General features: G+C 44.7%; 1 protein-coding gene, 1 long non-coding RNA gene and 1 pseudogene across 3 annotated transcripts; 2 read left to right on the top strand and 1 right to left on the bottom strand.

The window, feature by feature from the left end:
* The first annotated feature begins 4,944 nt into the window (after positions 1–4,944).
* Positions 4,945–6,122, top strand: LOC119461685 (ras-related protein Rab-25-like; annotated as a pseudogene).
* A 1,489-nt stretch (positions 6,123–7,611) lies between these two features.
* Positions 7,612–10,120, bottom strand: LOC125940018 (uncharacterized). Its single transcript, XR_007463244.1, has 3 exons — positions 9,930–10,120; positions 8,171–8,224; positions 7,612–7,656 (listed from the first exon to the last, which is right to left on the bottom strand). It is a non-coding gene; the product is annotated as an uncharacterized LOC125940018 (long non-coding RNA).
* A 163-nt stretch (positions 10,121–10,283) lies between these two features.
* LOC119436087 (transcription and mRNA export factor ENY2-like) lies at positions 10,284–24,256 on the top strand. 2 transcript variants are annotated; one of them, XM_037702833.2, is made up of 5 exons: positions 10,284–10,424; positions 10,541–10,620; positions 21,035–21,105; positions 22,598–22,672; positions 24,025–24,256. In XM_037702833.2, exons 2-5 carry the CDS (start codon positions 10,571–10,573, stop codon positions 24,102–24,104), a joined length of 276 nt encoding a protein of 91 aa, XP_037558761.1. In that variant the 5' UTR covers positions 10,284–10,424; positions 10,541–10,570; the 3' UTR covers positions 24,105–24,256. The 2 variants fall into 2 exon arrangements, with proteins under 2 accessions (XP_037558761.1, XP_037558760.1); XM_037702832.2 differs by having other exon boundaries at positions 10,301–10,428.
* Positions 24,257–24,305: the final 49 nt, after the last annotated feature.

Consider the following 24,305-nt stretch of genomic DNA (forward strand, 5'->3'; position numbering starts at 1 on the left):
CATATGAGAGACCTGATGAAGAACGGAGGGACTATCTGGATATAGATAGCTTGGGCGCTGGATGGCGTGTGACCTTGACCTCGCCGGGCTCCTTCCTTCTGAGCATAGGTCGGCAAACTCACTATGAGTCGACTCACACTTCCTCAAACTCAGACCAACCGTGAGTCTGAGTGAACCCGACTTATAAACTAGTTGCAAAGAGAAAAAACAAGCTTTTTGGTATAACTAGATAACCATAAAGCAAGCACACCAGGATACACAGTGATCAGAAAGAATGGTGCTCTCGTGGAGCAAAATATTAAAACCAACGAGTGCAGCAGCGTGTATTCTAGTAAGCACGGCCGCAAATGAATGCCGCCAACTCTAACCGCCGCTGTAAACTACACTGAGCTCCCTTTTGCTAGGTGTTAGGCTCAGCGCATGTCTGGTGCATCCAAACGGAGTACAACGCTCGTCCTGTTGTACAAATCATTCCCGGGGCACAATGACCGTTCTTTGGACTTTTTCGCTCGCCCTTAAAGAGCCCCTCACCCGGTCTGGCCATTTTAGCTGACAAGCGCAGTGCATACAATGCGCGCTAACGATCGTGTCTGCTAAGTATCTGGTATCAGTGGCGCACCGACGGGGGGGGGGGGGGGGATTCGGCGTTGTAACCCCCCCTCCCCTGAGGCCGACTTAACCCCCTCTTTTGTTTAACCCTTTCTTTCCTTGCGCATTTGAGTACTGCAACTAAGATGTAACGCGCAATCGTCTGCACACTCACAAAAAGCGCATTTTGGACAATTGCAAGTGAAGAAATGAAATTAGTGCTATATTTAGATGGTATTGGCAAACTGTCAACCCCCCCCCCCCCCCCCCCCTGGCAGAGATCCTGGGTACGCTACTGACTGGTATTACATCCCTATACGCGCCGATGAAAAGGCTTAAATTTCAAACCAAACGCCGTGCGCCCTTCTCGCGGGCGCCGCGCTCCAGCCGGAAAGTCGAAGTCAATCGCGCAATAGAGACCCGTAAAAGAGCAATCGGAGCTTCCGGTTCGACGGATGACGCGCGGCATCGGCGGCATGCCTGGCGCACATGTTTTTCTACGCGGTTTCAACTGTCAGTCGTGCGAAGCTTTCCGTACGCTTTGTCGACTAGCAATGTCGTACCATTCATGCAGCTGATTTCTAGGTTTCAGTTCACTCTGCATGGGCGCGACGATGACGAGCCAAGAAAGGCAAGGATACATTTTTATTCATAAAGGAACTCTGGTTTTCGTTTCGGCGGCCTTTTTTGTTTCTGTCAGGTTTAGCTCTACGACATTTGCCGTTGCTTGGACGCACCGTCACTGAATGCTCTGCCTGCGGGTCAGTCAGACAGGTGAAAAAGTTATCGTTATCCGATCATTTATCAAGCGTATAGAAGCATTACTTAGAAAATCGGGTGCTGAGACGATGCTACAGTGGTGCATGCTGTTCTGTGATCCTAGCTAGAAACCGATATGGTCGGTTATAACGGCGCACTGAAAATGATAACTTTGCACGCTGTCAACGCCATTTCTCGGTCGAAACTCTAGGTTCATTTGAAGTGGAACGTAGTTAGACGTTCTCGCTTTTTTTTGCGATAGCAATTATATGGACACTCAAAAGCAGATTTCTGCCGTCGGCGTCGCCGTCGCCGTCGCCGTGAGGTTCCGTATGACGTCATTTGGAGAAGAAATCGTCGCCGCGCGCCGAACGCTGTATGTGCGAGTGAAAGGGCGCGAGGCGCGCGCGCTTTCACGGGGAGTGAACGCATGGCGGAGAACAAACGCGCGTTCTGCGCCGTGCTCGCTTAAGGGCTGCAGAAGTAGGCGTCTCTGTTCTCCTTCACAATCACCATGTATGTAGAGCAAACGCGCCTTCTTCCGACGAGCGAGAGGCCGTGGGGGAGGGGGAGGGAAGGGAGGCGACGTTTAGCTGCGGCACGCATGCCTATTTATATCAGAGCTCCGGCAACAGTCACCAACCCGCACGCATTTTCAGCGAACGCGGGCAAAACGCCGATGGCGTCGACAACAGTTCTGCGTTGTTGCCGATGCTGCTGCATGTCCAAGTTTATACAGCTGATAAAGCTAATATTACTCCGTATAGCTCTCTACAAGTTTGCTATCGCAATTGATGCTTCGCCTTTCAGGTGAAACTGCGACAACTTTTTTTGTCATCAATGACCGTATCGCCGTCATAATACGGCTGCGCATTATCTCTATCTGTGCTGAAGGAGCTGAGGAGGGCTAGTTAAAATCCCTATATAAGAAAAGTACCACCATCTACTCTTAGCTCCGCCGCCTCCTCTCCTAAAGCGCTTGCTTTTCTCTTTACTTTTTGGTTGCGAAAGCCAAGTCGACGGTGGCGCACCTAGAAAGTCCACGTTGAAGCTGTCAGGCCGGGCGCGCGCCGCCGCCGGCGGCGGCGACTGCGGCTGCGCAAGGACTTTCAACATGGCTCTCAGGCGGAAAAAAAGAAAATATAAAGAAGTAAAAATCGCGCGCTATCATCGTCCAATCGGAGATACAGGAGAGAGAGAAGCGGCGTTTATCAAAGGATGGTGGTACTTTTCTTATATAGGGACTTTAGAGCTAGTTGGTTACGAGTATTATGTATGTATCTTGCTGTGTCCCGCTTAAATTCGCGCTGCAAAACCTCGTTTCATAATACCTCTATATGCGCATGCGAGTACTGACATAGTTTCTGGTTGCCTGAGTCACTGTTAAGAAAGAAATAACTTTGGTAATCATTCCGTGTCGGCCCTTACACAGCTTCGCCGCCTGATAAGTGGCACTGTACGTCATTTTCTTTTTGTTCACGGATGGTCTCTGCATTGTTACAGTTTTGGAAGTGGCAGCCATTCCTTTGATGCTTGTGCACAGCTGACTCAGCAAGGGTTGCTGCAAGGCAGTATAGTTACATGCGTCCACATTTAACGCTTGAATTTGAGCAGCCAACGGCTGAACAGCCGACGATGGTTTTGCTAGGCACCTGCAAGCGGGTAATCTTTGATGGGATAAAGCCGGACTGCAAGCACAAGTGGCTCAGTAAGCTAAGGCGTTGGGCTGCTGAGCACGAGCTCGCGTGATCGAATCCGGCCGTGGGGCCGCATTTCGATGGAACCGAAATGCGAAAACACCCGTGTGCTTGCGTTGTAGTGCATGTTAAAGAACCCCAGGTGGTCAAAATTAATCCGGAGCCCTCCACCACAGCGTGCCTCATAATCAGAACTGGTTTTGGCACGAGCACCCCAGAAAGAAGAACGGACTGCAAGCGCATCAATGGAATTCAACGGCGAAGCGGTGGCGGCGGCTGCGCTGACTCGAACCGGAAGCAGCTAGCAGCCGGCGTATCCCACAATCCCTCACTATTTTACGGGTCACCTATTCCACGCGCGATTGTCTCTGAACAGCCTCCCGATAACATAGTCGAGGAAATTGACCGCGATAAATTCAGGCACTCACTCCACTCTCGCTTATCCCTTGTTAATCATACTCACTGTTGGTCTTCTTTCCCTACTATTTTCGTTCATTGTTGTACAATAGTTTACAAACCTATCGAGCTGTTTCTATTGTTATAATACAGAGCTGCATGTTAAAATTGTTTCATTTTAAGCTGTGCACCTGGCTGCAGTGTTTTTCGACCTTGATGTTTTGCGAGTTTGTCACTTTATGTGTCTGTGTACTAAGTTCTATGCCCCCCTTACTCAATGCCCCATGTAGGGGCCTTGTAAGGTATTTACAAATAAATAAATAAATAATCATGCGAAACTGGTGTTCGTGTCGCTTTGTCGGTATACACGTTAATGCCACACGTTTCTCTTCAAAATCTCAAAACGGTTATAAACTGCACTGAATGTACGCTTCACGTGGCGACATCTACCTTGTAGCTACCTTAATTAAAAAAGCTTTTAGCGTAATTTCATATAAATGACTTAATTTGGAAAGTTGAAACCATTGAAATAGTCGCCACTGTGGTTAGGATAATTCTGAAATCACTGGAATATCTCTCGAATATCTCATCTTTATTTAGGGTTTCCGACTAATTAATTCAGCGTATGTGATCGCCTATCTACATACGCCGCGCTTGGCGGAACAGTAGGCGATACAAGAGCCTACGAATAAATGAAGTAAATTCCAGCAAGCTCACAAACCCGTAGCCATCTATCAGACTAACCGCGTGTCTGACCAATTATGTACCTCTGAATAGTTTGGCTTGGCTCTCAAATGATTAATATCAAATTGCGCGCCCTGGATGCACGTGATCTTGCTTTGATCACCGGCCACAGATGGCGCCAGCGTGCAGATGATGGCATTAGAAAAGCGCAGTGTCGTCGTAGGTTTGCGTTCTACGTTAAAATGTTACTTTGCCAAATCGCGGACCCAAACTGCTTGAAATTCATAACAAGAACCACTGATTTCATTTCTGCGTTTGTATTCACCGCTGAGTTTTTGGTCCGCTCTGACTTCCTTACGGCTACACTTAATATTGTCTCATGGTCGTGCCACAATCACCGCTGAAAAACGACTAAGGCGGCTTTTCTGTAAGTATAGTATGTGTCGCCGAGTTAAACGGTAATTTTTAATAGTGTTTACACGGTTACATGCGAGCGAGTTGGAGTTGTGGCGCGTGAAAGTATCCGAACGGAAGGAGAAGACGTTTGTGGTAGTAGCTCGCCCTCGTGGCGTCACCAAAAGGGTTCTTTCATACTTTTGAGAACATCAGGCCACCGCACATTGCTCGTTTGTCTTCTGTGCTTGTAAAATAATGTAGTAAATATTCTGGAAAGAATGGGGATAGGTCTCTCTTTTAGGGAGTTACTTATGTGATTTCGGCGACGTTTGCGCCTTTGAACTCAGTTGCCACCGTTTGGATGCCTCGAATATGTGTTCATTTCATGGTTATTATATAATTTATTTCAGATTCACAGTTGACAATGGCATCAACAAAACTGCCTGAGCAGAAGGTGATTCTATGTGGAGAGTACGGCGTTGGGAGAAAAGTCACTGTTTCGTAGGTTCCGAAACAACTTTTGTGGCAAGCAACGATCGAAGCTCCACGCTTGGTTTAGACCATTTGACAAGTCTATAAGGTGAGGACGGGACTCAAGGTAAGCTTCCAGTTAGTGCATTGTTTGCGAGCCTCAACTGTTTTCTGTTATTGGACAGGCATACTAGGGCTCCATGCAATGCAGTTTCTCTCTTCTGAGTGAAAGACTGCATGTGGAGCGCATAGCAAAACTGGCGGTTTATTACACATCTGTGCTAGTGCGCGTGTTCCAGTAATGATCACGTTCTTGTGACACAGTAAGGTCAGACGCATGGGAAAGAGTTGTGCTGGTGTCTGATTTGTGCTTACTTGTGACAGTTTCTAAGTGCCTTGTTACAAAATTTATTTGATGGTAATACAGCAAGTTCTTGAATTTGTCAAATAAATAAATTTAAGGGCAACTTGTTATTAATTTTGCTGCCATAACAAAAGTTTTAGCCATTAGTAGGGCTGGTTGGCAGTATTTGCAATGAAGTGCTCGAATTTCAAAGCATTTGAGAAATATTGCAATATAATTCTTAGGATTTGGTGTACTGCATGCTCGTGAAATGTGTTGAATTCACTGACTGGGGTAGGGAATGCCATCACTGCACATTCCTTATACATATTTCCTTTAGAACTATACTTTCTGATTGTGAATGACTGTAGCTGCGCTCTGGGACACAGGGGGCATGGAGCGTGTGGCATCCGTCACGTCCAGCACTACAAGTTTGCCGAGGCAGCCGTTGGTTTTTAGCCTGGACAATCCTGACTCGTTCACATCTTGTCACACAGCATCTGCTGGACACGTAAGCTAGCGAGAATGCAAAGATATTTCTCTGTGGAAACAAAAGTTGACTTAGCGCATCTATGTCTCAAACAGATATAGAAGCCTTCTGTGAGCAGTGCCACAACCTCATCAGTGGGGTTTACCGCACATCATGTAAAACTGGTCAAGGAATCGAGGAGATGTTCACAGACATTGCGCGGCAGCTGGTTATGTCTTGCAGAGTAAAAGATTTGGAGATGTGGCCAAAGACTCTTTCAAGTCACCCAGCCAGAAGAACACAGGAATCGTGTTGCTAGGCGTGAAGGATCGGCACAATGAAGATAAATGTGAAATGGCAGCTGCGGCTTAAGAGTAAATCCAAGTCCACCAAACCTATCTGCTTTCCTCTCAGACAGAGACAATTACGAATTTTCAAGTTTTCTTGTTTAACTTGATGAAAATGGTTCATTTTTTCATGCCTTTTAGTGATCATGGCTTTTTATGTAGCAGCACAAAAATGCTATTGCTGTGGACTTTAGGAGCATTTGTTTTATTGTTTTAACATAGGGCAATTTTGGGCCCTTGCAGAAGTCATATTTTAGAATGCTTGAGTCACTTTCATCATACTGTGAATTATGATCACCACTCTCTTTTGACAAGCTATCAATGCTGGCATACTTCCTATGGCTGTCTTTTTAGTCATGCATACCTGTCAATGGTGTTTGTGTCGTTGGATACTTGCCAGTTTTCTTCTGCAACTTTACAAACTTTTAAGCTTGCAGAAATAGATTGTACATTTATTTAATAGAGTTGTATTTATACCAATGTTGTGCAAGCACTTCCAAGTGCATTGCTGGTTTACAAAGCAGCCTAATGGGACTTAACATGCATCTCGACTATGTGGCATGTTGCTCGGCCACTTGGCTCAAGGTTTGTTTGCAACCATTTCAGTCTGTTTTTTGCCAGGTCAATGTGCAAGAAGCTTGTGAAAATGTTGTTCGGCCATCTGCTGATTGTGCGCATGTTTTTTGTGCACAGAGGCAGAGGGAAAAAAGTGCCAAACATTGTGTATGTGGACATTGTGCAGAAGCTATGTTTTTTGAGGTGGTGTATAGAACTTTTTTTTTTGTTTGTTTCATTGTCATGAAATGCTGTACTAGTTGACAAAATGTACAAACCAATTGGCGTATGCCTTTATTACAGTTGTGCTATGTACATATCATGCAGTTTCGTATCAGACATTCAACAGGCGTGCATCTTGCAGACGTGCCTTCGTGGCACCAAGCACTGTGTACAGTTTATTGTTGGGTATCATTTTCAGGTTTTGCTAATAAGTGCTTATAACAGTAAGTCGATGTGTGTGTCTTTCGGTGCACAAGTTACATTTCAAGCAGTCTAGCATATTTTTGAAGAACCAAAATTTTCAAATTTGAGTAATCTGGACACATTAGCTTGCAGTAAGCAAGCCCAGACCTCAAGAAATGCCTACTCCAGGTGAAGAGAACTTTTTTTTTGTTGTATAGGCAGCCACAGTAGAAAATACACATCACTATTCATAATAAATATCACGATGCAAACATGTTGATAAAACATTATTCTCTACAACTGTCTACCCTTGACATAGCTGCAGCAATGGCAGAGGTCATATGTACATCTATTGTAGACTTAATGCACATATAACACTGAACAACATGAAATGAAAATGACAGCCTGCATCCAATGCACAACTTAGAAGTTCGAACCAGAGCTATACAAATATTGGAATGCTAGACACCAGGGGGGCCTTCCTGTACTGATCAGCGAAGTCCTTTATCTTTCGCCGAGTTCTTGTGGCTCATCAACACGGGGCACCTGCAATGACAGCAACAAAGTTAGTATATGATATCCGCACGCACACAAAAAAAAGTCTGGGATCCGCCCATGCCCATTGCTGACCCTACTCTCTGTATATGCCATTCTGCCGTCTGAACTAATGACCACACACAGCCTAAATACTGTTCACATTCGCAAACTAGCCACTTTGGTTGGGCAGTTTCACTAATTAAGAGGTTCATTGTGAACAAAAGGATTTCATAAAGTTCAAGGACTATAAATGGTTTTGTAAATGTGTGCTGTAAAATAAAGAACACAGCAGGTTTATTAACAAGGGCCCAATTGTGCTTCATGGCCAACACACTGCACAGCTGAAGTTATTGCAGTCCATGTTGTTGACTAGTTAGTCCATAACTTTCTCTTCACCACATAAGCAAATAACTCAGCACTTCTCGGGCAACTGGCCGTATACTAGAGAAGGCAGGAGCCCATGCACAATCATAGTGCCGCATGCAGCACTGCCCCTCCATGACCCTTCAGTGTGTGTACAAACCTGATAGTTTCGTGCTACATACACGCCCGCGTAGACTCCAGCGCCGAAAGAAATCTGCAAGAATACCAATAGGATCAGAAGGCTGCAGTCACAGGCAAGACCTTGGTTATAGGCGTTGCTCGCACAGAAGGCGCATTTGTCGATCACATCAGCATATATAAAATATAAGCCGCATATAGAACACATCTAATATATGCTGCAACACATAAAAAAGGCATGACATGTATTAGTAAAGTTAGCAGTTGAGTAGCTATCTGGGTCAGTTGGTACATACTGAATAGTAAAAACCAGTCATAAGAAGAACGACAGAGAAGAGACATCGCACACACAATGACTGGACTAACAACTGTGCTTTATGAAAAACCCCGTCTCCAGGAAAAACCAGGCGAGCATGCGCAGCTGAAAAGCCAACAGCTACACACAAATAATGTTGATTGCAAAAGGCCACGTTGCTAACGCCAGTGCGATAGGAAACTTAGTTCCTTCTGCATCAGTGAGATGGAGGTAGAACTGATGCAATTATCCCCTTGCATGTTGATATGGTAAGCTTCGAGAATTTCACACTCCGTCTTGCCCTTGCCTCTACCAAGTTTTAACATTAGAAAAAAGCGGGACGCAGCCGCATTCTCGACAATGGCGCGGCAAATTTGCTCCATCAGAGTGTTCCAAGAATTGTAGTGCTCTCGCAGCCTCTCATTAATACACCGGCCTGTTTGACCGATGTAAACTTTTTCACAGTTCAGCGGAAGCTCGTACACCACACGTGTCGCACAAGAAATGCAACCATTGTCATGACACGCGGGGGGTCTATTTCTGCCACGCGCAACACGTGAACAAAGGCCTGAAAGTTTGCATGGAGCAGAAAAAACAACGTTAACGCCCTGCCTCGCAGCAACTTTATTGACGTTGTGAGAAACCCTATGTACATAGGGCATCACTGGGTCAGCCCTTTTTCTCTCTCGCCTCTTAATTTTTTGCAGCAACGTTTCTGCCACTGCGTTCAAAAGCGCTTTTGGGAAATCAGCGGCAACCAAACGCTCGAACTGGTTGTCCAAACTTGATTTTATGCTGTGGTGGCAACTCTTTTGCAAGGTATTACTAAAACAATTCGCAGCAATCCCTCTCTTAACGACTTTTTGAGTGTGCGGATAAGTACGGTACCAAGCCTTCTTACTCCAAGGCAAGAAGCACCAGCACACATGCCATCGTCAAGAAAAGTTAGTTCAATTTCTAAAATCTAATCGAGTGGTTAGAATGCAGTCCATGTGTAAAGCAAAGTGCACTCGAGCAAGCTTTAAAAACCGTTAAGACCTGATCTACTACGACAGGCAAGAAGTCATTCGGTGAAAGATTTAAATAATCAAGAATCGTCCACATATCTGAAAACTTGGTTTATCAAGAAGAGAGCCCACGTCTCTTCTCTGTCCTTCGTCTTTTGACTGGTTTTTACTATTTAGTAAAAGTTTGTAATAGATTATGCTCGAATCACCGCTGACGAGACCAAAATAGCACCGTAAAGTAGCGCCGCCCCCGACACAACAGAAGGAAACATAACTGAAGCCCCAAGTTTGTACGATAACTTTTTAAAGAAATTATTTACAGTATCCGGCATAGTGCTTTAACGACGGACAAAATAAATGCCAGATATCGGTGAATGTATTTCAAGGTCGTAAAGCTATGTCGCGCAGTGTGCATGTGCACGCTGCTGCACCAAGACATTTGAGTGCGCGTGCAACGCCACGCACGCGCTGATACTCACAATAAATTTCAACATGTCCGCAGCTGCGCTGAGTCTGTTCCTGCTGTAGGATAGTGCTGCGCTCGCGGTTCAGTGATAAGTCACAGCAGGCTGTTACACGCAGAAAAGGCCCGTAGAGCCCGTAGAGAACAAGCACGCTTGCTTGCAGCTACACAAATTGCCCAAGGCGACAGGTTTCAGCCTTTGATTGTGCTAACACTACGCGCGCAGTATGGTATTCGCATTGCGCAACGGCCGCCCGCAATTCTTGGGTGAGTATAATATGCATCTGTTCCTGTACTGATGAAACTAGACGCAGGGCACAGTTTATTAACTAATACGATGGACAGGATTAGAATACGACAATACGTGGGAAATTCGTAATCTGACGAACCGCAGAGCATTGCGGACATTTTATTCCGGTTCCTGCAGCGATATTTGGCATAGAAATCTCCCCGAGAATAATCGAGCATCGACGTATGTCGAATCCATTGCCTGCTGGAAGGTTATGGGCGAGTAAGTACGTAACTTTGTGTACTCGGATGAACAGCAGTCCGTAATGACTACAAAAGATTCCATGTTGAGCGTGGATGAATAACCGTCATTTCATATTGGCAATCTTTGTGTTTCAGGCCTATTGACCGCCAACAGAGAGTGCAACAATGAAAGCCAGCATAAACCAAAGGCTCATAGAAACCGGAGAACGAGATCGGTGAGTTTTACTGCGCCGTACGCTCGCAACAGACATGCACGCGTGTGCGTCTACCCGCTACATCTCTTTGGGTATTCGCACGGTGTTCAGTTGTCATTCGACGCCCTTTTTTTTTTTTCATCTTCTTCCTTAGTGTTTTACTGTTGGCCATATTAACATAAAGTTGCAAGTAATTTACCAAAGAACTGTGTTACCCGAATGCTGCATTTCTAGAAACTGACACACGGGTTGTTTTCTGTGTTTCTAACCTATAAGTTGACGCCGCCGGTTAAGGTTGTAGCAGGCAGAAGCATAGTGGTTGAAACTGATAAAAACCCAATGGCATCCATAATCTTGTCAAATTCTGCATTAGCAGAGTGGACATTCAGTCTTTTCATTGGGTATAGGTTAGCCAGTGGTAATGCGCTGATGAATACTTTAAAAAGTGTATCTGCGCTTTTTTTGCATTAATATATCTGCGAAAAGGTAGTTGAAGTTTTTTTTTTTTTTTAATCTCTTCATCGAACAGGTGACAAAAATCTTTCATTCTTTGCACTTTGTAAATGTGCCTGTTGCTACGTTTTTGTGGCACATGCTTCTTAACCGTGGTTATCTCGTTGATGTTTGCGCAGTGCTTGTTCCCACATCGTTAAGCGCATCCATTTAGTTGCTTTAGCAGAGTACTATATTGGGCGAGTTGGTGCACAGTTAAGTTAATCTGACGTACTGTGGCGCAGTGTATTAAACACGTGGAAAAAAGACAAAGAACGCCACTGTCTCGTACTTTTTTTTTTTTTCCTCTCTGGTTTTTACATTGCGCCACAGTACGTCGTGTTAACCGTAGTACGCGTGCCTCTTTGTGGCACTTCACAGGCTTTGCTACAAACTGTTGTTATAAGTGAAAAGGCCATCACATGTTAGTGAATGGTTGTTGCAGAAATAAAAAGATTAACTTTCTTATGGAAATATCACCGAGAAACAGTATTCATTATTTTGTAGTGAGTGAAAAATAAGAAAATTGCTGAGAAATATTTGCTAAACTCTGCATATTTTGCTGTGTCACTGAAAGAAGCAAAAAATTGTATGTTTTATTGCCATACATAATGAGGAAGGTACTTATGTTAGAAATAAGCATGGCCATCCTGTATACATTTTAATGCCTGTGGCTGAGGTTCTGCAGAGTTGCAGTGGTAATGCTGAGGATCCTGGCAATTCCTGACAGTTAAGGGATATTTGCAAAGGGATATTTAGTACTGCAAAAATATTTGAACAGATTTTCACTTACCGGTCCTGGGCATACCCTTCAAAATTTTCTGATAATGAAAGGACACCACAAGGTACTTGCTTCAAGCAAGATAATTTAGACAACTTCCTGAAGCAGATGAAATTGGCAGCAGCATTGTTGCTGGAAAAGTCGCTGTTATCTAAAACAAGGTGTTGCTTGACAGCCTCTCTACTGCTTCAGTGCCACAGTTAAATGTAATCATTGCTAATAAAATGCACATGTATTCCAAAAAAGGTGTGAACTCGTGGCAAAATTTAAAAAATAAATCCGCACCAAGTGATGCCACCACTTCACCTCTTGTAAAAAGTTTCCCAAACTCGCTTTTCGTTCGCATTTTAAATTTATTATCATTTGTGGTTCAGCTTGGCCACAGCCACAGAACCAAACAGCACTGCTAAATTTATTGAAGCTCCTTGCAGCTTGCTTGCCAAGAGTGCCATCTGTGCAGCAGCATTATTTTTGCTTGTTCTTTTAATTATTATATTTGTAATTTTTTGCAATTCCATACCAACCTAATCTAGGCACCTCACCGGAAAAATCACTGAGGTTGCGTTTTAATACATGTACATTTAAAAAATTTAATAAATGTCTTTTCTCTCTTCATATGTTATTTTTTTGTTTAATTTTGTTATTTCTTTGCGACCATATTTAATTTATTGTGTGCGGCCAAACCCCCTTGTGGTTGTGTACCATGTGTTTAAAGTACTCAACATTCTTGAAACATTGGACCACTTTAGCAGTCTGTAATGGAGTGAGGTAATTTGATGCGTGTTACTGTAGCATTGGGAACTTAAACACTGAAGCGGCAAAACATTTAGCATATCTTCAACATTGATTTCCCATGGGTAATCTGGCATTCCTACAGTGACGCACCGACGGGGGGGGGGGTTTCGGGGGTTGTAACCCCCCCCTTGAGGTCGACTTAACCCCCTCTTTTGTTTAACCCCTTTTTTCCTTGCGCATTTGAGTACTGCAACTAAGATATAAGACGCGCAATCGTCTGCACACTCACAAAAAGCGCATTTTTTTGTCAATTTCCCGTGAGGAAATTGAAATTAGTGCTATTTAGATGGTATTGGCAAACTGTCAACCCCCCCTGGCAGAGATCCTGGGTACGCTACTGCATTCCTATGACTAAGTCTGGAAGCATTAGATTATGCAGTGGAACAGTGTGATTAGTTGCATTCTGCCTGCCTGCAAATGCATTGAAACTACTTCCATCAGCAAGCACAGTTTAATCACCTTCGGTGTTCCCTCTAAAAGTAGAGCCTGTTACAGATTACTTTGGTCCCACTGTGTGTTTACATCATTTTTAACCTTGTAATGATACAAAGTCCGAATTTTTCTAGTGGAATGCCATCCTAAATGTACTTTAAAATGCAACAGTGTGTAATCAGTAATCGCGCAGAGCAAATCCAGCAGCTGTGAATACATTCCAGCATACTGATCAGATCTGAGTGTGATTAGTGAGTTAGTATACTGCGCATGCATACTTCAGTATAAGTCTCGTATCCCATTCACATTCACACACTAATTATATTAAAAACTGATTTATGGTTCTCATGTATTCAGCAAATAAACAGAGGCATCAGCAAAACACGAATGTAAATTACAATTTTTTTTCCGCATTCAAATTGACATCCTGCTTACTATACAGGGTGTCCCAGCTATCACGCAGCACGATTTAAAAAAGAGGAATGGCGTTACGCGAAGCCAACCTAGTGCGTATTGTTTCCAGTACAGTGGAGTAGCCACCAGTAATTTTTCGTTACTGAGATTTAATTATCTAACTCGAGAAGTACTGGTCCTAATTATCAAAGTGTCAGTGAGAAAGTTGCAGAGCAACATGAAAAACTCCAGATACAGCTTTCTGTTGCTCAATACGTGCTACATAAATGTGTTTTTACGAGTGTGAAGTAAGCCCACGAATACACGCAGAATTGCCACACGACTGGCCGCTCGAGGCACTTTGCGTGTATTCGCGGGCTTCTTTCATGCTCGTAAAAACACTTTAAATGTAGCACGTATTGAGCAACAGAAAGCTGTTGTATGAAAGTTTTTCATGTTGCTCTACAACTTTCTCATTGACACTTTGACAATTAGGACACTACTTCTCGAGTTAGATAATTAGTTACAATTAGTTAATTAATCACGTAACGAAAAAAATACTGGCGGCTACTCCACTGTACTGGAAACAATACGCACTAGGTTTGCTTCGCGTATCGCCGTTCCTTGTTTTTTAAATCGTGCTGCGTGATAGCTGGGACACCCTGTATAGCCTAGCAGCCACAATGCTTATTGTGCATTACTTTTTGTCTTTGAAACAGTGTCTGCTAGATTTTGTGCATGTGGTGTGCAACACAGTTTTCACAGTCAGGTGAAATTTTTTTTTTTTCGGGGGGGGGGGGGGGTTGTGAGCACTAACCGTCGTATCTTTTGTATAGACCCACTGCAAATGCTGAGTAGACAGCGTGTGATGGCCGATTGGGGTTGCTGGCTTTTCCCCGGCCCCATGGGAATACATGAGAGAAAAAGAGTTTCAAATTTATATTCTCGTTGCACAGCGCAGCTATGAAGTGCACAATTCGTGAGAAAGTGCCTCATACTCTTGGAAGAGCTTGCAGAACAAAGCAGCAGCCATTTCAAACCTGCTATTCTTAAAACACAGTTCTAGAGGGAGAAGCAATATCCTCAATGCACCCACGTCATTGAAATGTTAGTTGAGTAGCACTTCAGACTTTTTAGAGATGTTTCATTTATTTCAACAATGACCAATAATGCAGGCATTTTGTTAACAGCTGCCCAGCACATGTCCCAAGAACTTTTTGAAAACATCGGTAGGCAGTCGCACAAAATGGTAATGACATGCTGGAAGCAATGGAGCGTAGCATGTGACACAGTGGTGTCAGATTGCACAAAACCATAATTGCTTAAAATTACTGGTATATTAGCATTTGCATAGCATGGCACCACACGCAGACACTGCATCGTGAAAGCAATTTTATTCAACCTTGTTTTTATAAAAACTACATCTTGTGATTGAAACCGGTGTCGAGCTTGTACTTTGACAATAAGCACTATGCAAATGAACACCAAGGCATTCAAACAATAAATGAACACTACCCAAGACACAGCAATGAAAACGTTGCATAAGTCATACAGAAAAACTAGCAAGAAAATTCAGCGCACTTGGCGTGCTGAGCATGCGGTATTCACGATGAGAAAATGCAAAATGTAAAAAGCAACGACACCATGTATATCCAAAGTGCACTGAGAACATGCACAGCCCCAAACACGTTCTGTTGCACACTTATGCACTGTCAAAACAGTACACATATTCCCCACAACAAATAAACCCGAATGCGACTCACAAGCACTTATAAAGATGCCGGTAACCGCGGACGTGAATGATTTCTTTGTCACAATTCGACAGGAGCTTGGCGTACTCCTGGGTCATTTCGCACGTCTTCGTTGGTTAGATGAGCCAGAAAGCACAAACAAAAGCTGCTCACAAGCAAAAACTGCTCGCCTTGTTTGTCCCATCTTGGTGTCATACGTAGCTTCGTTGCATTTGTGTGATCAATCGTTCACATTGTCGACAGCAAAATTCTTTCCTTGGCATGGACTTCTCTGGGAGTTCTGTGGTTTAATCATTCGATTTCTTCATACTGCCTAAAGGGCTCTGAACACTTCAATTAATTCAAACTTGAAGCTAAACATTTTGACAGAATTGCTGTCCTGTTGCGTTAATTAGTATTACTTATGTAGCATAGCCATGGCGTGTTCGTAGTAACGCCAGGCTAGTGAAGCATCAGCGTAGTCAGTAGAACAAAATGAGCGTTTATTCAAAGGTGTATAGCGTATTTATAAGTAGCCGAGTGGCAAGCAGATAGGAAAGAGCACGTGTTAGTAGTGATAGTCCGAACTCTGAAAGATCGCCAGATGAGGCGATAAAAGGTGCGCGCACTTCGAAGATACACGTGTAGTTGCAACATTCCTTCCTCCTCAGAAATGGAAGCGTTGCACTGGCTTGCGTTCTCTCGTTGAGCGTCTTAGAGTTTGTTGGGCGACACCGGTATTCAACGGGGCCACTGGAATATCTGGTGCCACCAGATCTGGAGAAACCGGTGCCATTTGGGATGCTCCGAGCAGTCATGCCTTCATCCGGGCTCACCGTTTCTGGATGCTGTAGTTGTGTTGCTTGGTCTGGCTCACTACGATTGTGGTGGTTGTAGTTACTGTCGGTTTATCCCCTGGTGTCGCGGGCGGACCTGGTCTACGTGCCGCTGGACGACCCCGTCCGACGTTTCCACGGCCACCATTCTCGCTCCAGATGTCGCCTTCACATGGCTGGGCGTCCACTTGCTCCCCGCACCGTAATTGCGGGCATACACATCGCTTCCAGGCAGTGGCAGCCAGTCATCTTGGTTCTTTTCGTCCTGGAAGTGCTGGAGGAAAACATGCGTCTAAGCGTGAGCGTATTTGATAACCCAAAGCAGCTCTGCTGGGATTTACCCGATTTTCGCGGAGTCCTCCGGTAGTTAAAGAGCAACCGTAAATAGGTTCTCTTCCAGATTTCCTTTACTCATTTTTCGAAGGCCATCTTTAATAGTTCGCACTGCCCTTTCCGCCGCACCATTAGATTGAGGAGGTATGGAGCAGATCGAAGGTGGACAATGTTGTTGTTCGCCAAGAACAACGCGAAGTCTTGACTGGCAAACTGGGTCCCATTGGGAAACGATCGTGCGTGGTATTCCAAACCTGCTGAAAATGCCACGTAGACAGTTAATGGTAGTCTGCGTTGAAGCATGCGACAAAGGTATTGCTTCGAGCCATTTGGTGTGTGCGACTACTACGAGTATCATTTTTCCGCAGATCGGACCCGCGTAGTCAATGTGAATACGGGACCACCTTTCGCCTGTTTCAGGCCAGTTAACGGCGGGCGCCGCGGTTGGCATCGGCAGATTTTGCACACAGTTCTGGCACTGAGCAGACACCTCTTCAATATTTCTGTCGAGGCCTGGCCACCAGAACAAGGAACACGCGACAGATTTCATTGCCGGTGAACCCTGGTGGTCTCATGTAGAAGATGCAGCACTCGCTCTCTAGCTTTGGTTGGTATTATGACCCTATTACCCCAGTACACCAGTTCATGTGCTACGGATAGTTCGAGCTTACGGTCAAAAAACGGCAATACCGCCCGGCCATTCCGTTTGCGTTTCTGGGCCACCCATGTAGTATGTACCGTTTGACCTCGACTAGGACAGGGTCAGAAGACGTTAATGCCTTCAGCTCATGCGTTGTTATGGCGCCATTGTTCAGCTGGTTTAGCGACAGCACATATTCGGGCGGCTCACCGTCGTCGTCAGATTCCGGAGATCGCTGCGGAAGTCGGCTCAGGGCGTCAGCGTTTAGCATCTGTCGTCCTGGTGCGTACTGTAGCCGGTATCGGTAGGCCCCCAGGTGGAGCGCCCATTGTTGTATCCGTGCGGCGGCCATTGTCGGCGTCTGCTTGTCTGATCTCAGCAGACCCAGCAACGGCTGGTGGTCAGTCACCAAGGTAAATTCCCGACCTAGAAGGTAGTCACGGAATTTCGTGACGCCAAATACCAGTGCCAGTGCCTCTCGCTCGAGCTGTGAATAGTTGCGCTCCGCCTGCGTTAATGTTCGCGAGCGGAAACCGATGGGCCTGTGGACGTTACCGATCGTGTGAAACAAGATAGCTCCCACACCGTACGGAGACGCGTCACATTCAAGCTTAAGTTCCTTCGAAGGGTCGAAATGAACGAGAACCTTGGCTGTTTTAAGGCTTTGCTTGGCAAGATCAAACGCGAGCTCTTGAGGCTGTTTCCATTGCCAACGGGCATTCTTTTCAAGCAGTTGATACAATGGACCAAGTTGGTTGACATGTTCGGCAGAAACCTCGCGTAAAAAGTAATCATACCCAAAAACGAGCGTAGCTCGCTGACATTACAGGGACTCGGTGCCTGCATGATAGCGTCAAGGTTTTTCTCTGTCGGATGAAGCCCATCACGATCGATGCGATGCCCTAGATAAGTTGCTGCTGGGCTGCGGAAGTTGCACTTATCGAACCTTAGCTTTACACCACGCTCTCGGAAGCGCTCTAAGACGTTTTTCAGCCTTTCGCCGTTGTCACTCGCTCTTTCGGAAATGAGCACATCGTCAAGATAAGCCTGTGCTCCTGGAAGGCCAGCCAATACCTCATCCATTTTTCTTTGAAATATCGCGGGCACAGAAGCTATCCCGAAAGGAAGTCTGTTGTAGCAAAATAGCCCTTTTGGCGTATTAATGACGCAAACTTTCTTCGCGTTATCGTCTAGCGCCACTTGATTGTATGCATCCCGTAAATCCAAAGTGCTGAAATAGTCCCCATCGTGTAGTTGCGCAAACATATCCTCAATAATTGGCAATGGGTATTGCTCAGTTGCACACGCTGGATTTACTGTGGCCTTGAAATCACCGCATATTCTTACTGCGCCGTCTTTCTTAAGCACTACGACTATGGGCGTTGCCCATTCAGAGTGTGCCACCGGCGACAGCACGCCCAGAGAAACTAAACGGTCTAGTTCAAGTGACACTCGCTCGCGTAGCGCGTATGGAATGGGTCTGGCCTTACAGAACTTGGGTACGGCGCCTTCCTTCATGTGCAGGCTGGCTGGAGGACCCTTGATTAGCCCCAGTTCCTCGGAGAACACGTCATGGTAGTCGTTGAATATGCTGTTCACGCTGGATTCGCTTGGTTCTTTTGTTGACCCCGAGTCTTCTACAAAACGAACCACCGGAGCACCTGCGCTGCTCAGCTGCTGGATTAAATCGCGACCGCAGAGGCTTGGTCCCGCACAGTCCAACACGGTCAGCGAACACTCTACTGTCACTCCTTTATGACAAACCTCGAGCGCAAGCTCCCCAAGTACTGGAAGGCGTCCTGTGTAGCAGGATAAATTCAGACCGGACGGTTTCAGTTTCGGCCATTGGTCGCGGTGCGTATCGTACAGTTGACGCGGAATGACACAAACGGGCGACCCGGTATCGACTTCCATGCTCAGCTGCACACCGCACCAAGTGAATGTTCGGCGAATCGGCGGTTCCAGACAACTTTTTAGTTGTGATACCAAAGTCCAAATGTGGGCGGCTTCGTGTTCTTCTGCTGAGGCTTCCGTCCCCAAGAGGGTGTTAGTTTGTGCCGTCCTCGCCGCGCCTTGTTCTCGAGCCCCGCGGCTTCGACATTTCCTTGCAAGGTGACCACGTCGTCCACAGCGGTAACAGCGCGCGTTAGACCAGGGGCAACATGCGTCATTATGTTTTGTACTGCCGCACCTTGTGCATTCTTGACGTGCGTCAGCCCTCCTCTCATCCAGCAGAGTTTCTTTCTGATACGCCTGTACTTTTAACACGGGTTTCGTTGCCGGTGGTGCACTTTACATCACTATCCGCAGCCTCAGCTGCAAGAGCCATCGCTTCAGCGTCTTGTAGGGTTAATTCCCGCTTTGCCAGTAGCTGCTTCTGCAGGGCACCTGACCGTATAGCACACACAATGCGATCTCGTAGCATGCGATCCAAAGAACTGCCAAAATTGCAATTGTCAGCCATGCGGCGAATGTCTACCAGGAATTCATTAATCGGCTCGCCCTCAGCTTGACAACGACTGAAGAACTTGTAGCTTTCGGTGATTTCGTGTCTCTTGGGACTGTAGTGCTCGCTCAAAACTTCTACGACTTCTTCATACATCAACATTTGGCTTGCGCGGAGTCACCTTCCCTGCCAGCACTTGGATCGTATGCGTATTAAACGCGCCAACCAGCAATGCTCTTTTCTTAGTCGAGTCTTCAATTGCATTCGCTTCGAAGTACGCTTCTACTTTAATAAGGTACGGCTTCCACTTATCTTTGCCTTCTTCAAAGTCCGGAAGGTGGTGAGCCATGATGGCCTTGGTTTCTCGGTTCTCGTGGGTTCCAGATCAGTGTCGACTTTCACAGCATGGGCGATGTTCATCCTCGTCGCCACTGTAGCATAGCCATGGCGTGTTCGTAGTAACGCCAGGCCAGTGAAGCATCAGCGTAGTCAGTAGAACAAAATGAGCGTTTATTCAAAGGTGTATAGTGTATTTATAAGTAGCCGAGTGGCAAGCAGATAGGAAAGAGCACGTGTTAGTAGTGATAGTCCGAACTCTGAAAGATCGCCAGATGAGGCGATAAAAGGTGCGCATACTTCGAAGATACACGTGTAGTTGCAACAACTTACAAGTGGCTCCAACCAAAAAATAGGTTTATTTTCTGGACGTTTCGGAAACAACTTTGTTCCTTCTTCAGGGGGAGTGACGACGGAGTTGCGCCTCGACATCTCCGTTGTCACTCCCTCTGAAGAAGGAATCGAGTTGGTTCTGAAACGTCGGGAAAATGAACCTATTTTTTGGTTGGAGCCACTTGAAAGTCATAACTTCAAACATAGCGGCAACTCTCATTATTGGCTGTAGTCTGTTAACAAGGTGTTGAGAGAGAGAACCGCTCTGACCTTCACTTTCACTCTTGCATGGCAACAACAAAAAAAGTTCATCTGCGTGGAAGCATGCTCTTTGCAGAGAAATGGAAAGTGAAAAGGGCAGAGAGCAAAGCATGCCTTGTGCACATCGTGTTGTTCTTTGCTTGGTGCTGCTGCTGGCTGTTTCGATGAGCACTGCTCAATGACCAAAAAACTTTTGAGTGTTGCATCCACATGTGATGCTAATAAAGAATATTAGAAAATATTGCCAGAAGTGGGCTCCAAGCGTTCCTTTCGAGCGTTAGGTGATACTCTTGAACATTGTTGCCATTTCTCCTTTTTCACGAAAATCTTATGTGTGCAGATAATGAAAGATCCGTGTATTTTTAAGTGAGAATGTTTGACGCTAACCTGCTATGCATTCCGCATCAGTTAAAAGTAAACCACCAAACAAAGACGTGTAGCAGGTGACAACAGCTACAATGGCGCAGTCATATTGCTAAGGACGCCAGCGTCCTGACCTTTGTTGGTAAATTTCCTAGCTGGTCTGTATGAGTACTAATTGATGTAAGATAGATAAATAATGCAAAAACATTCTTGGAATCTTGCATTTGAGAGGTTTCATTTGTACACCTGTGTTTTTGTTCCTAGGTTAAAGGAGTTGCTGAGGACAAGGCTCATAGAATGCGGGTGGAAGGACCAGTTGAAAGCATACTGCAAAGGTTAGTGACTCTTTTGTAGGCTATAAGTGTGTGTTTGAGAAGAACTACAGAGCATTTTTTTTTTGTGCACATTGGCTAAGTCATGAAAGGGACACTTAAGGAAAAGACTTAAGTCATGCTAGATTGGTAACTACATTCCTCGAGAATAGCAAATAGGTGGACCTTTCGTACACCACAGAATGCCATAGCCATAAGTGTGAAAGATGGGACTGTGATTCTGCCTTTGAATACTTGAAGCAGTCTTCTGCTACATCATAGAGTTTGACACCCTGTGATGGCTTGTTAATTCTTGATCATTAAAAAGCGCCGCGCATCATTTAAGAACAAGGGTTGTAGGCATTCATTGCACAAAAAAGAACAGGACCCAAAACCCACCTTTTCAGTTAACCTTAGAATTTATAGCTTTGCAGTAAAGTTATTATTATTCCGTGGTTTAAGCAAACTTTCAGTATATATTTTTTCCTTTTTCAAAGCTTTTTTTTTTTCTAAAAAAGATTTCAGAAGTGTATTTTGGCTCTTTCTTTGTGTATATGTCTGTCTGAGCAAATAAAAACAATCTATACATTTGGGTCATTTTTTGCAGTGTGTGCTCAGTAGCGAAAAAGTTTACACAAAAGCCATTTCTTCATCTATTTGTATGAGGATTGTGTACTGTAGGAAGATGTTGAGGCATTAAGTAGCTTTTCGATTATTGGTTTTTTAGGGCCCATGTTGGAATAGCGGTATTGCAGCGGGGCACTGCAGGAGGCTAGAGCAGTTTGTGCGATTTTAAAAAACCGTTGACAGGATTTTCTCACTCAGACTCCGAAACGGGGCACACACAGCAGCTCACTGCAATGACCTCTAAAGGGATGCAGTTCTGTGTGTCTCACACTGACAGATGAGCTTTGCAAGACAATGCAGTAAGAGGCATGCACAGGTAGTGAACCTTAGACGTAAAGATACCAGGTGAGGTGGAAAGCATCATGTGGGCACCCCGAGTTTTGGAAAGGTGAATGTTTTTTTTTTTCGCAAATAATCTAACAGGTAGAATCTAACAGGTAGCCTTTCTAACATCATGTTAATTGCTTTTGCCTCCAGTGGTGCTTCCTTGCAAGCAATACTGGCATCGCAACATGGACATTAAAACCAGTTATAAAATCAGTTTAGCTAGTGAAACTGATAGTGATGGCTACTTGACCATGTAGTGTCTGTCATGCTGAAGGGACAAATAGTGAAGAAAGCATCCTCGCATCTGTTTCCGTTTAAAATAGGTCACCTGGAATGCCTTGCAACTTAGTATTAAGATACTGGTGATCAGCCATGCAGGTTATGTCTGCCCAGCTGTAAGCAGAACTGGCTAGATCTGCCTAGGGCATTGTAAATATCCATTGAGTATATATTTAAAACTAATAACACAGGATGCTGGCCAACTTTGAAGCCAGTATGTCCATACCAGTGATTTTGGAGTGACATTGTGCAAACACTATTTATGGATATTCTTCCATTACAGAAATCATCAGAGAAAAGGGCGTAGAAAACGTATCTGTCGATGAACTTATTGCAGCAGTCACACCTAGAGGAAGAGGTGAGTGTCAAATAGTTGGAATCGAGTAACATTTCTTAGTTAATAATTATTTTTAAAGCAGAACTAGAGCAGGTTGCGGCATTGGATTCATTGTAAGACATTTTCTTCCAGTGGTAACTGTCAGTGTTTGTCCCATCTTGATTTCATCATTAATTGTGCCATTTTCTTTCATGTTCCAATAATGAACCAATTGAGACCTTCTTTAGTCTACTTCTCCAGTGCCAACTCTTGTTTTACTAATCTTTAGTGTGGACAGTGCATTACTGAAATGCATAAGAGTCACGAGCAAGAAAGTTCTCTTGCCATGTCGTCCTTGATTGCCAGTATTTTTGCCAGTAGTACTGGGCAATGTTGGAGGAGAAATGACCACTAATATTGCCCTGGCTAGATATAGTACACACACACACAAGTACCAAAGAAAGCGTATGGGAGGACACCTGCCACATAGCTTAGCATCACACCCACCGTGATAGCCCAGCGGCTATTATGGCGTCCCACTGCTCAGCTTAAGATAAGGATTCGATCCCGGCAATGGTAGCCGAATTTCGATGGGGGGGTGGAATGCAGAAACACTTCTGTACTTCAGTGCACGTTAAAAAAGGTGGTAAGATTAATCTGAAAACCCCGTTTATGACGTGCCTCGTAATCATATTGTGGTTTTGGCACGTAAAACACCAGAATTTGATTTTAAACTTCGCATCACAGATGTGGGTTCGGCTCCCACTTGTGACGACTTGTCTTTTTATTCACTTTAATTTGTGCATTTCAATGAAAAAGAACAGTTAATTTCCCCTATGGCTTCATTGTCTGTGGTTCTAAATTAAGCAAACGATTGAGCCCCTCTATTCCTGTTATTCTTGATAATTAAGGCCTTGCTTTTATCTCCTTTATGGTGCTCAATCGTGCATGTCAAGGTAATCCATCAGAATTACTAATGTCCTTCAAGACTTGTTGCGTACAATTATTACTTGCAAAGTGTGCTAGAGAAGACTTTGATCCTACATAGGCGTGTGGGTGTTTTTGCAAGTTAAGGTGTGGAACCCACATTTTCGGACGACTAAACTCGCTATAAGACACGTAAATTTTTAGCTGTATCTTTTTCTTTTTAAGTTTATAACAGACAGAATTGGCATATGAATGGTTATTAAAACAACTCGTGTTGCTTTTGTGCCCATGAATTTTGCCCTTCCTCATCACAACTAAAGCGCTCTGCTGTGACTGTTCTTGCCAGCACAGCTTTGGGATGCAAAAGGCTGTTTGCAAGTATTTGCAAACAGCCTTTTTGACACCTACCTGAAAAGCACGATTGACATTGTCAAGATTTTTAGACAATATGAAATCTTGTGTTGCAGCTACTGTGCCAGACATCATCAAGCGTGAACTCCTTCACCAGATCAAGAATTTCCTGATGGATCAGCAAGGAGGCAGTTGACTTCATGGCTCAAGACCGTCGACGTAAAGATGTGCTTGATTGCGAAACTTGTGGCTTAAGACATGTCAGAAAGCGCTTGATTGCACTTTTATCACAAGACTAATAGATTGACGCATGCGTGATGCTGTATGATAAACTTACGATTTTGTGAAGATTGAGTGTTGTTTATTATGTTTAGTATTTCAATGAAGAACAAAATTT

Source organism: Dermacentor silvarum, chromosome 1 (assembly GCF_013339745.2).
Source record: "Dermacentor silvarum isolate Dsil-2018 chromosome 1, BIME_Dsil_1.4, whole genome shotgun sequence".
NCBI lineage: Eukaryota > Metazoa > Arthropoda > Arachnida > Ixodida > Ixodidae > Dermacentor > Dermacentor silvarum.

What these genes read in the sequence shown, in the direction of transcription:
- LOC119436087 (XM_037702833.2), top strand. Translation starts at nt 10,571, where the DNA reads ATGAAAGCCAGCATAAACCAAAGGCTCATAGAAACCGGAGAACGAGAT. An exon ending in GAAACCGGAGAACGAGATCG is followed by an intron (nt 10,621 to 21,034) that starts GTGAGTTTTACT and finishes TTTTGTTCCTAG; the next exon opens with GTTAAAGGAGTTGCTGAGGA. An exon ending in AGTCACACCTAGAGGAAGAG is followed by an intron (nt 22,673 to 24,024) that starts GTGAGTGTCAAA and finishes CTTGTGTTGCAG; the next exon opens with CTACTGTGCCAGACATCATC.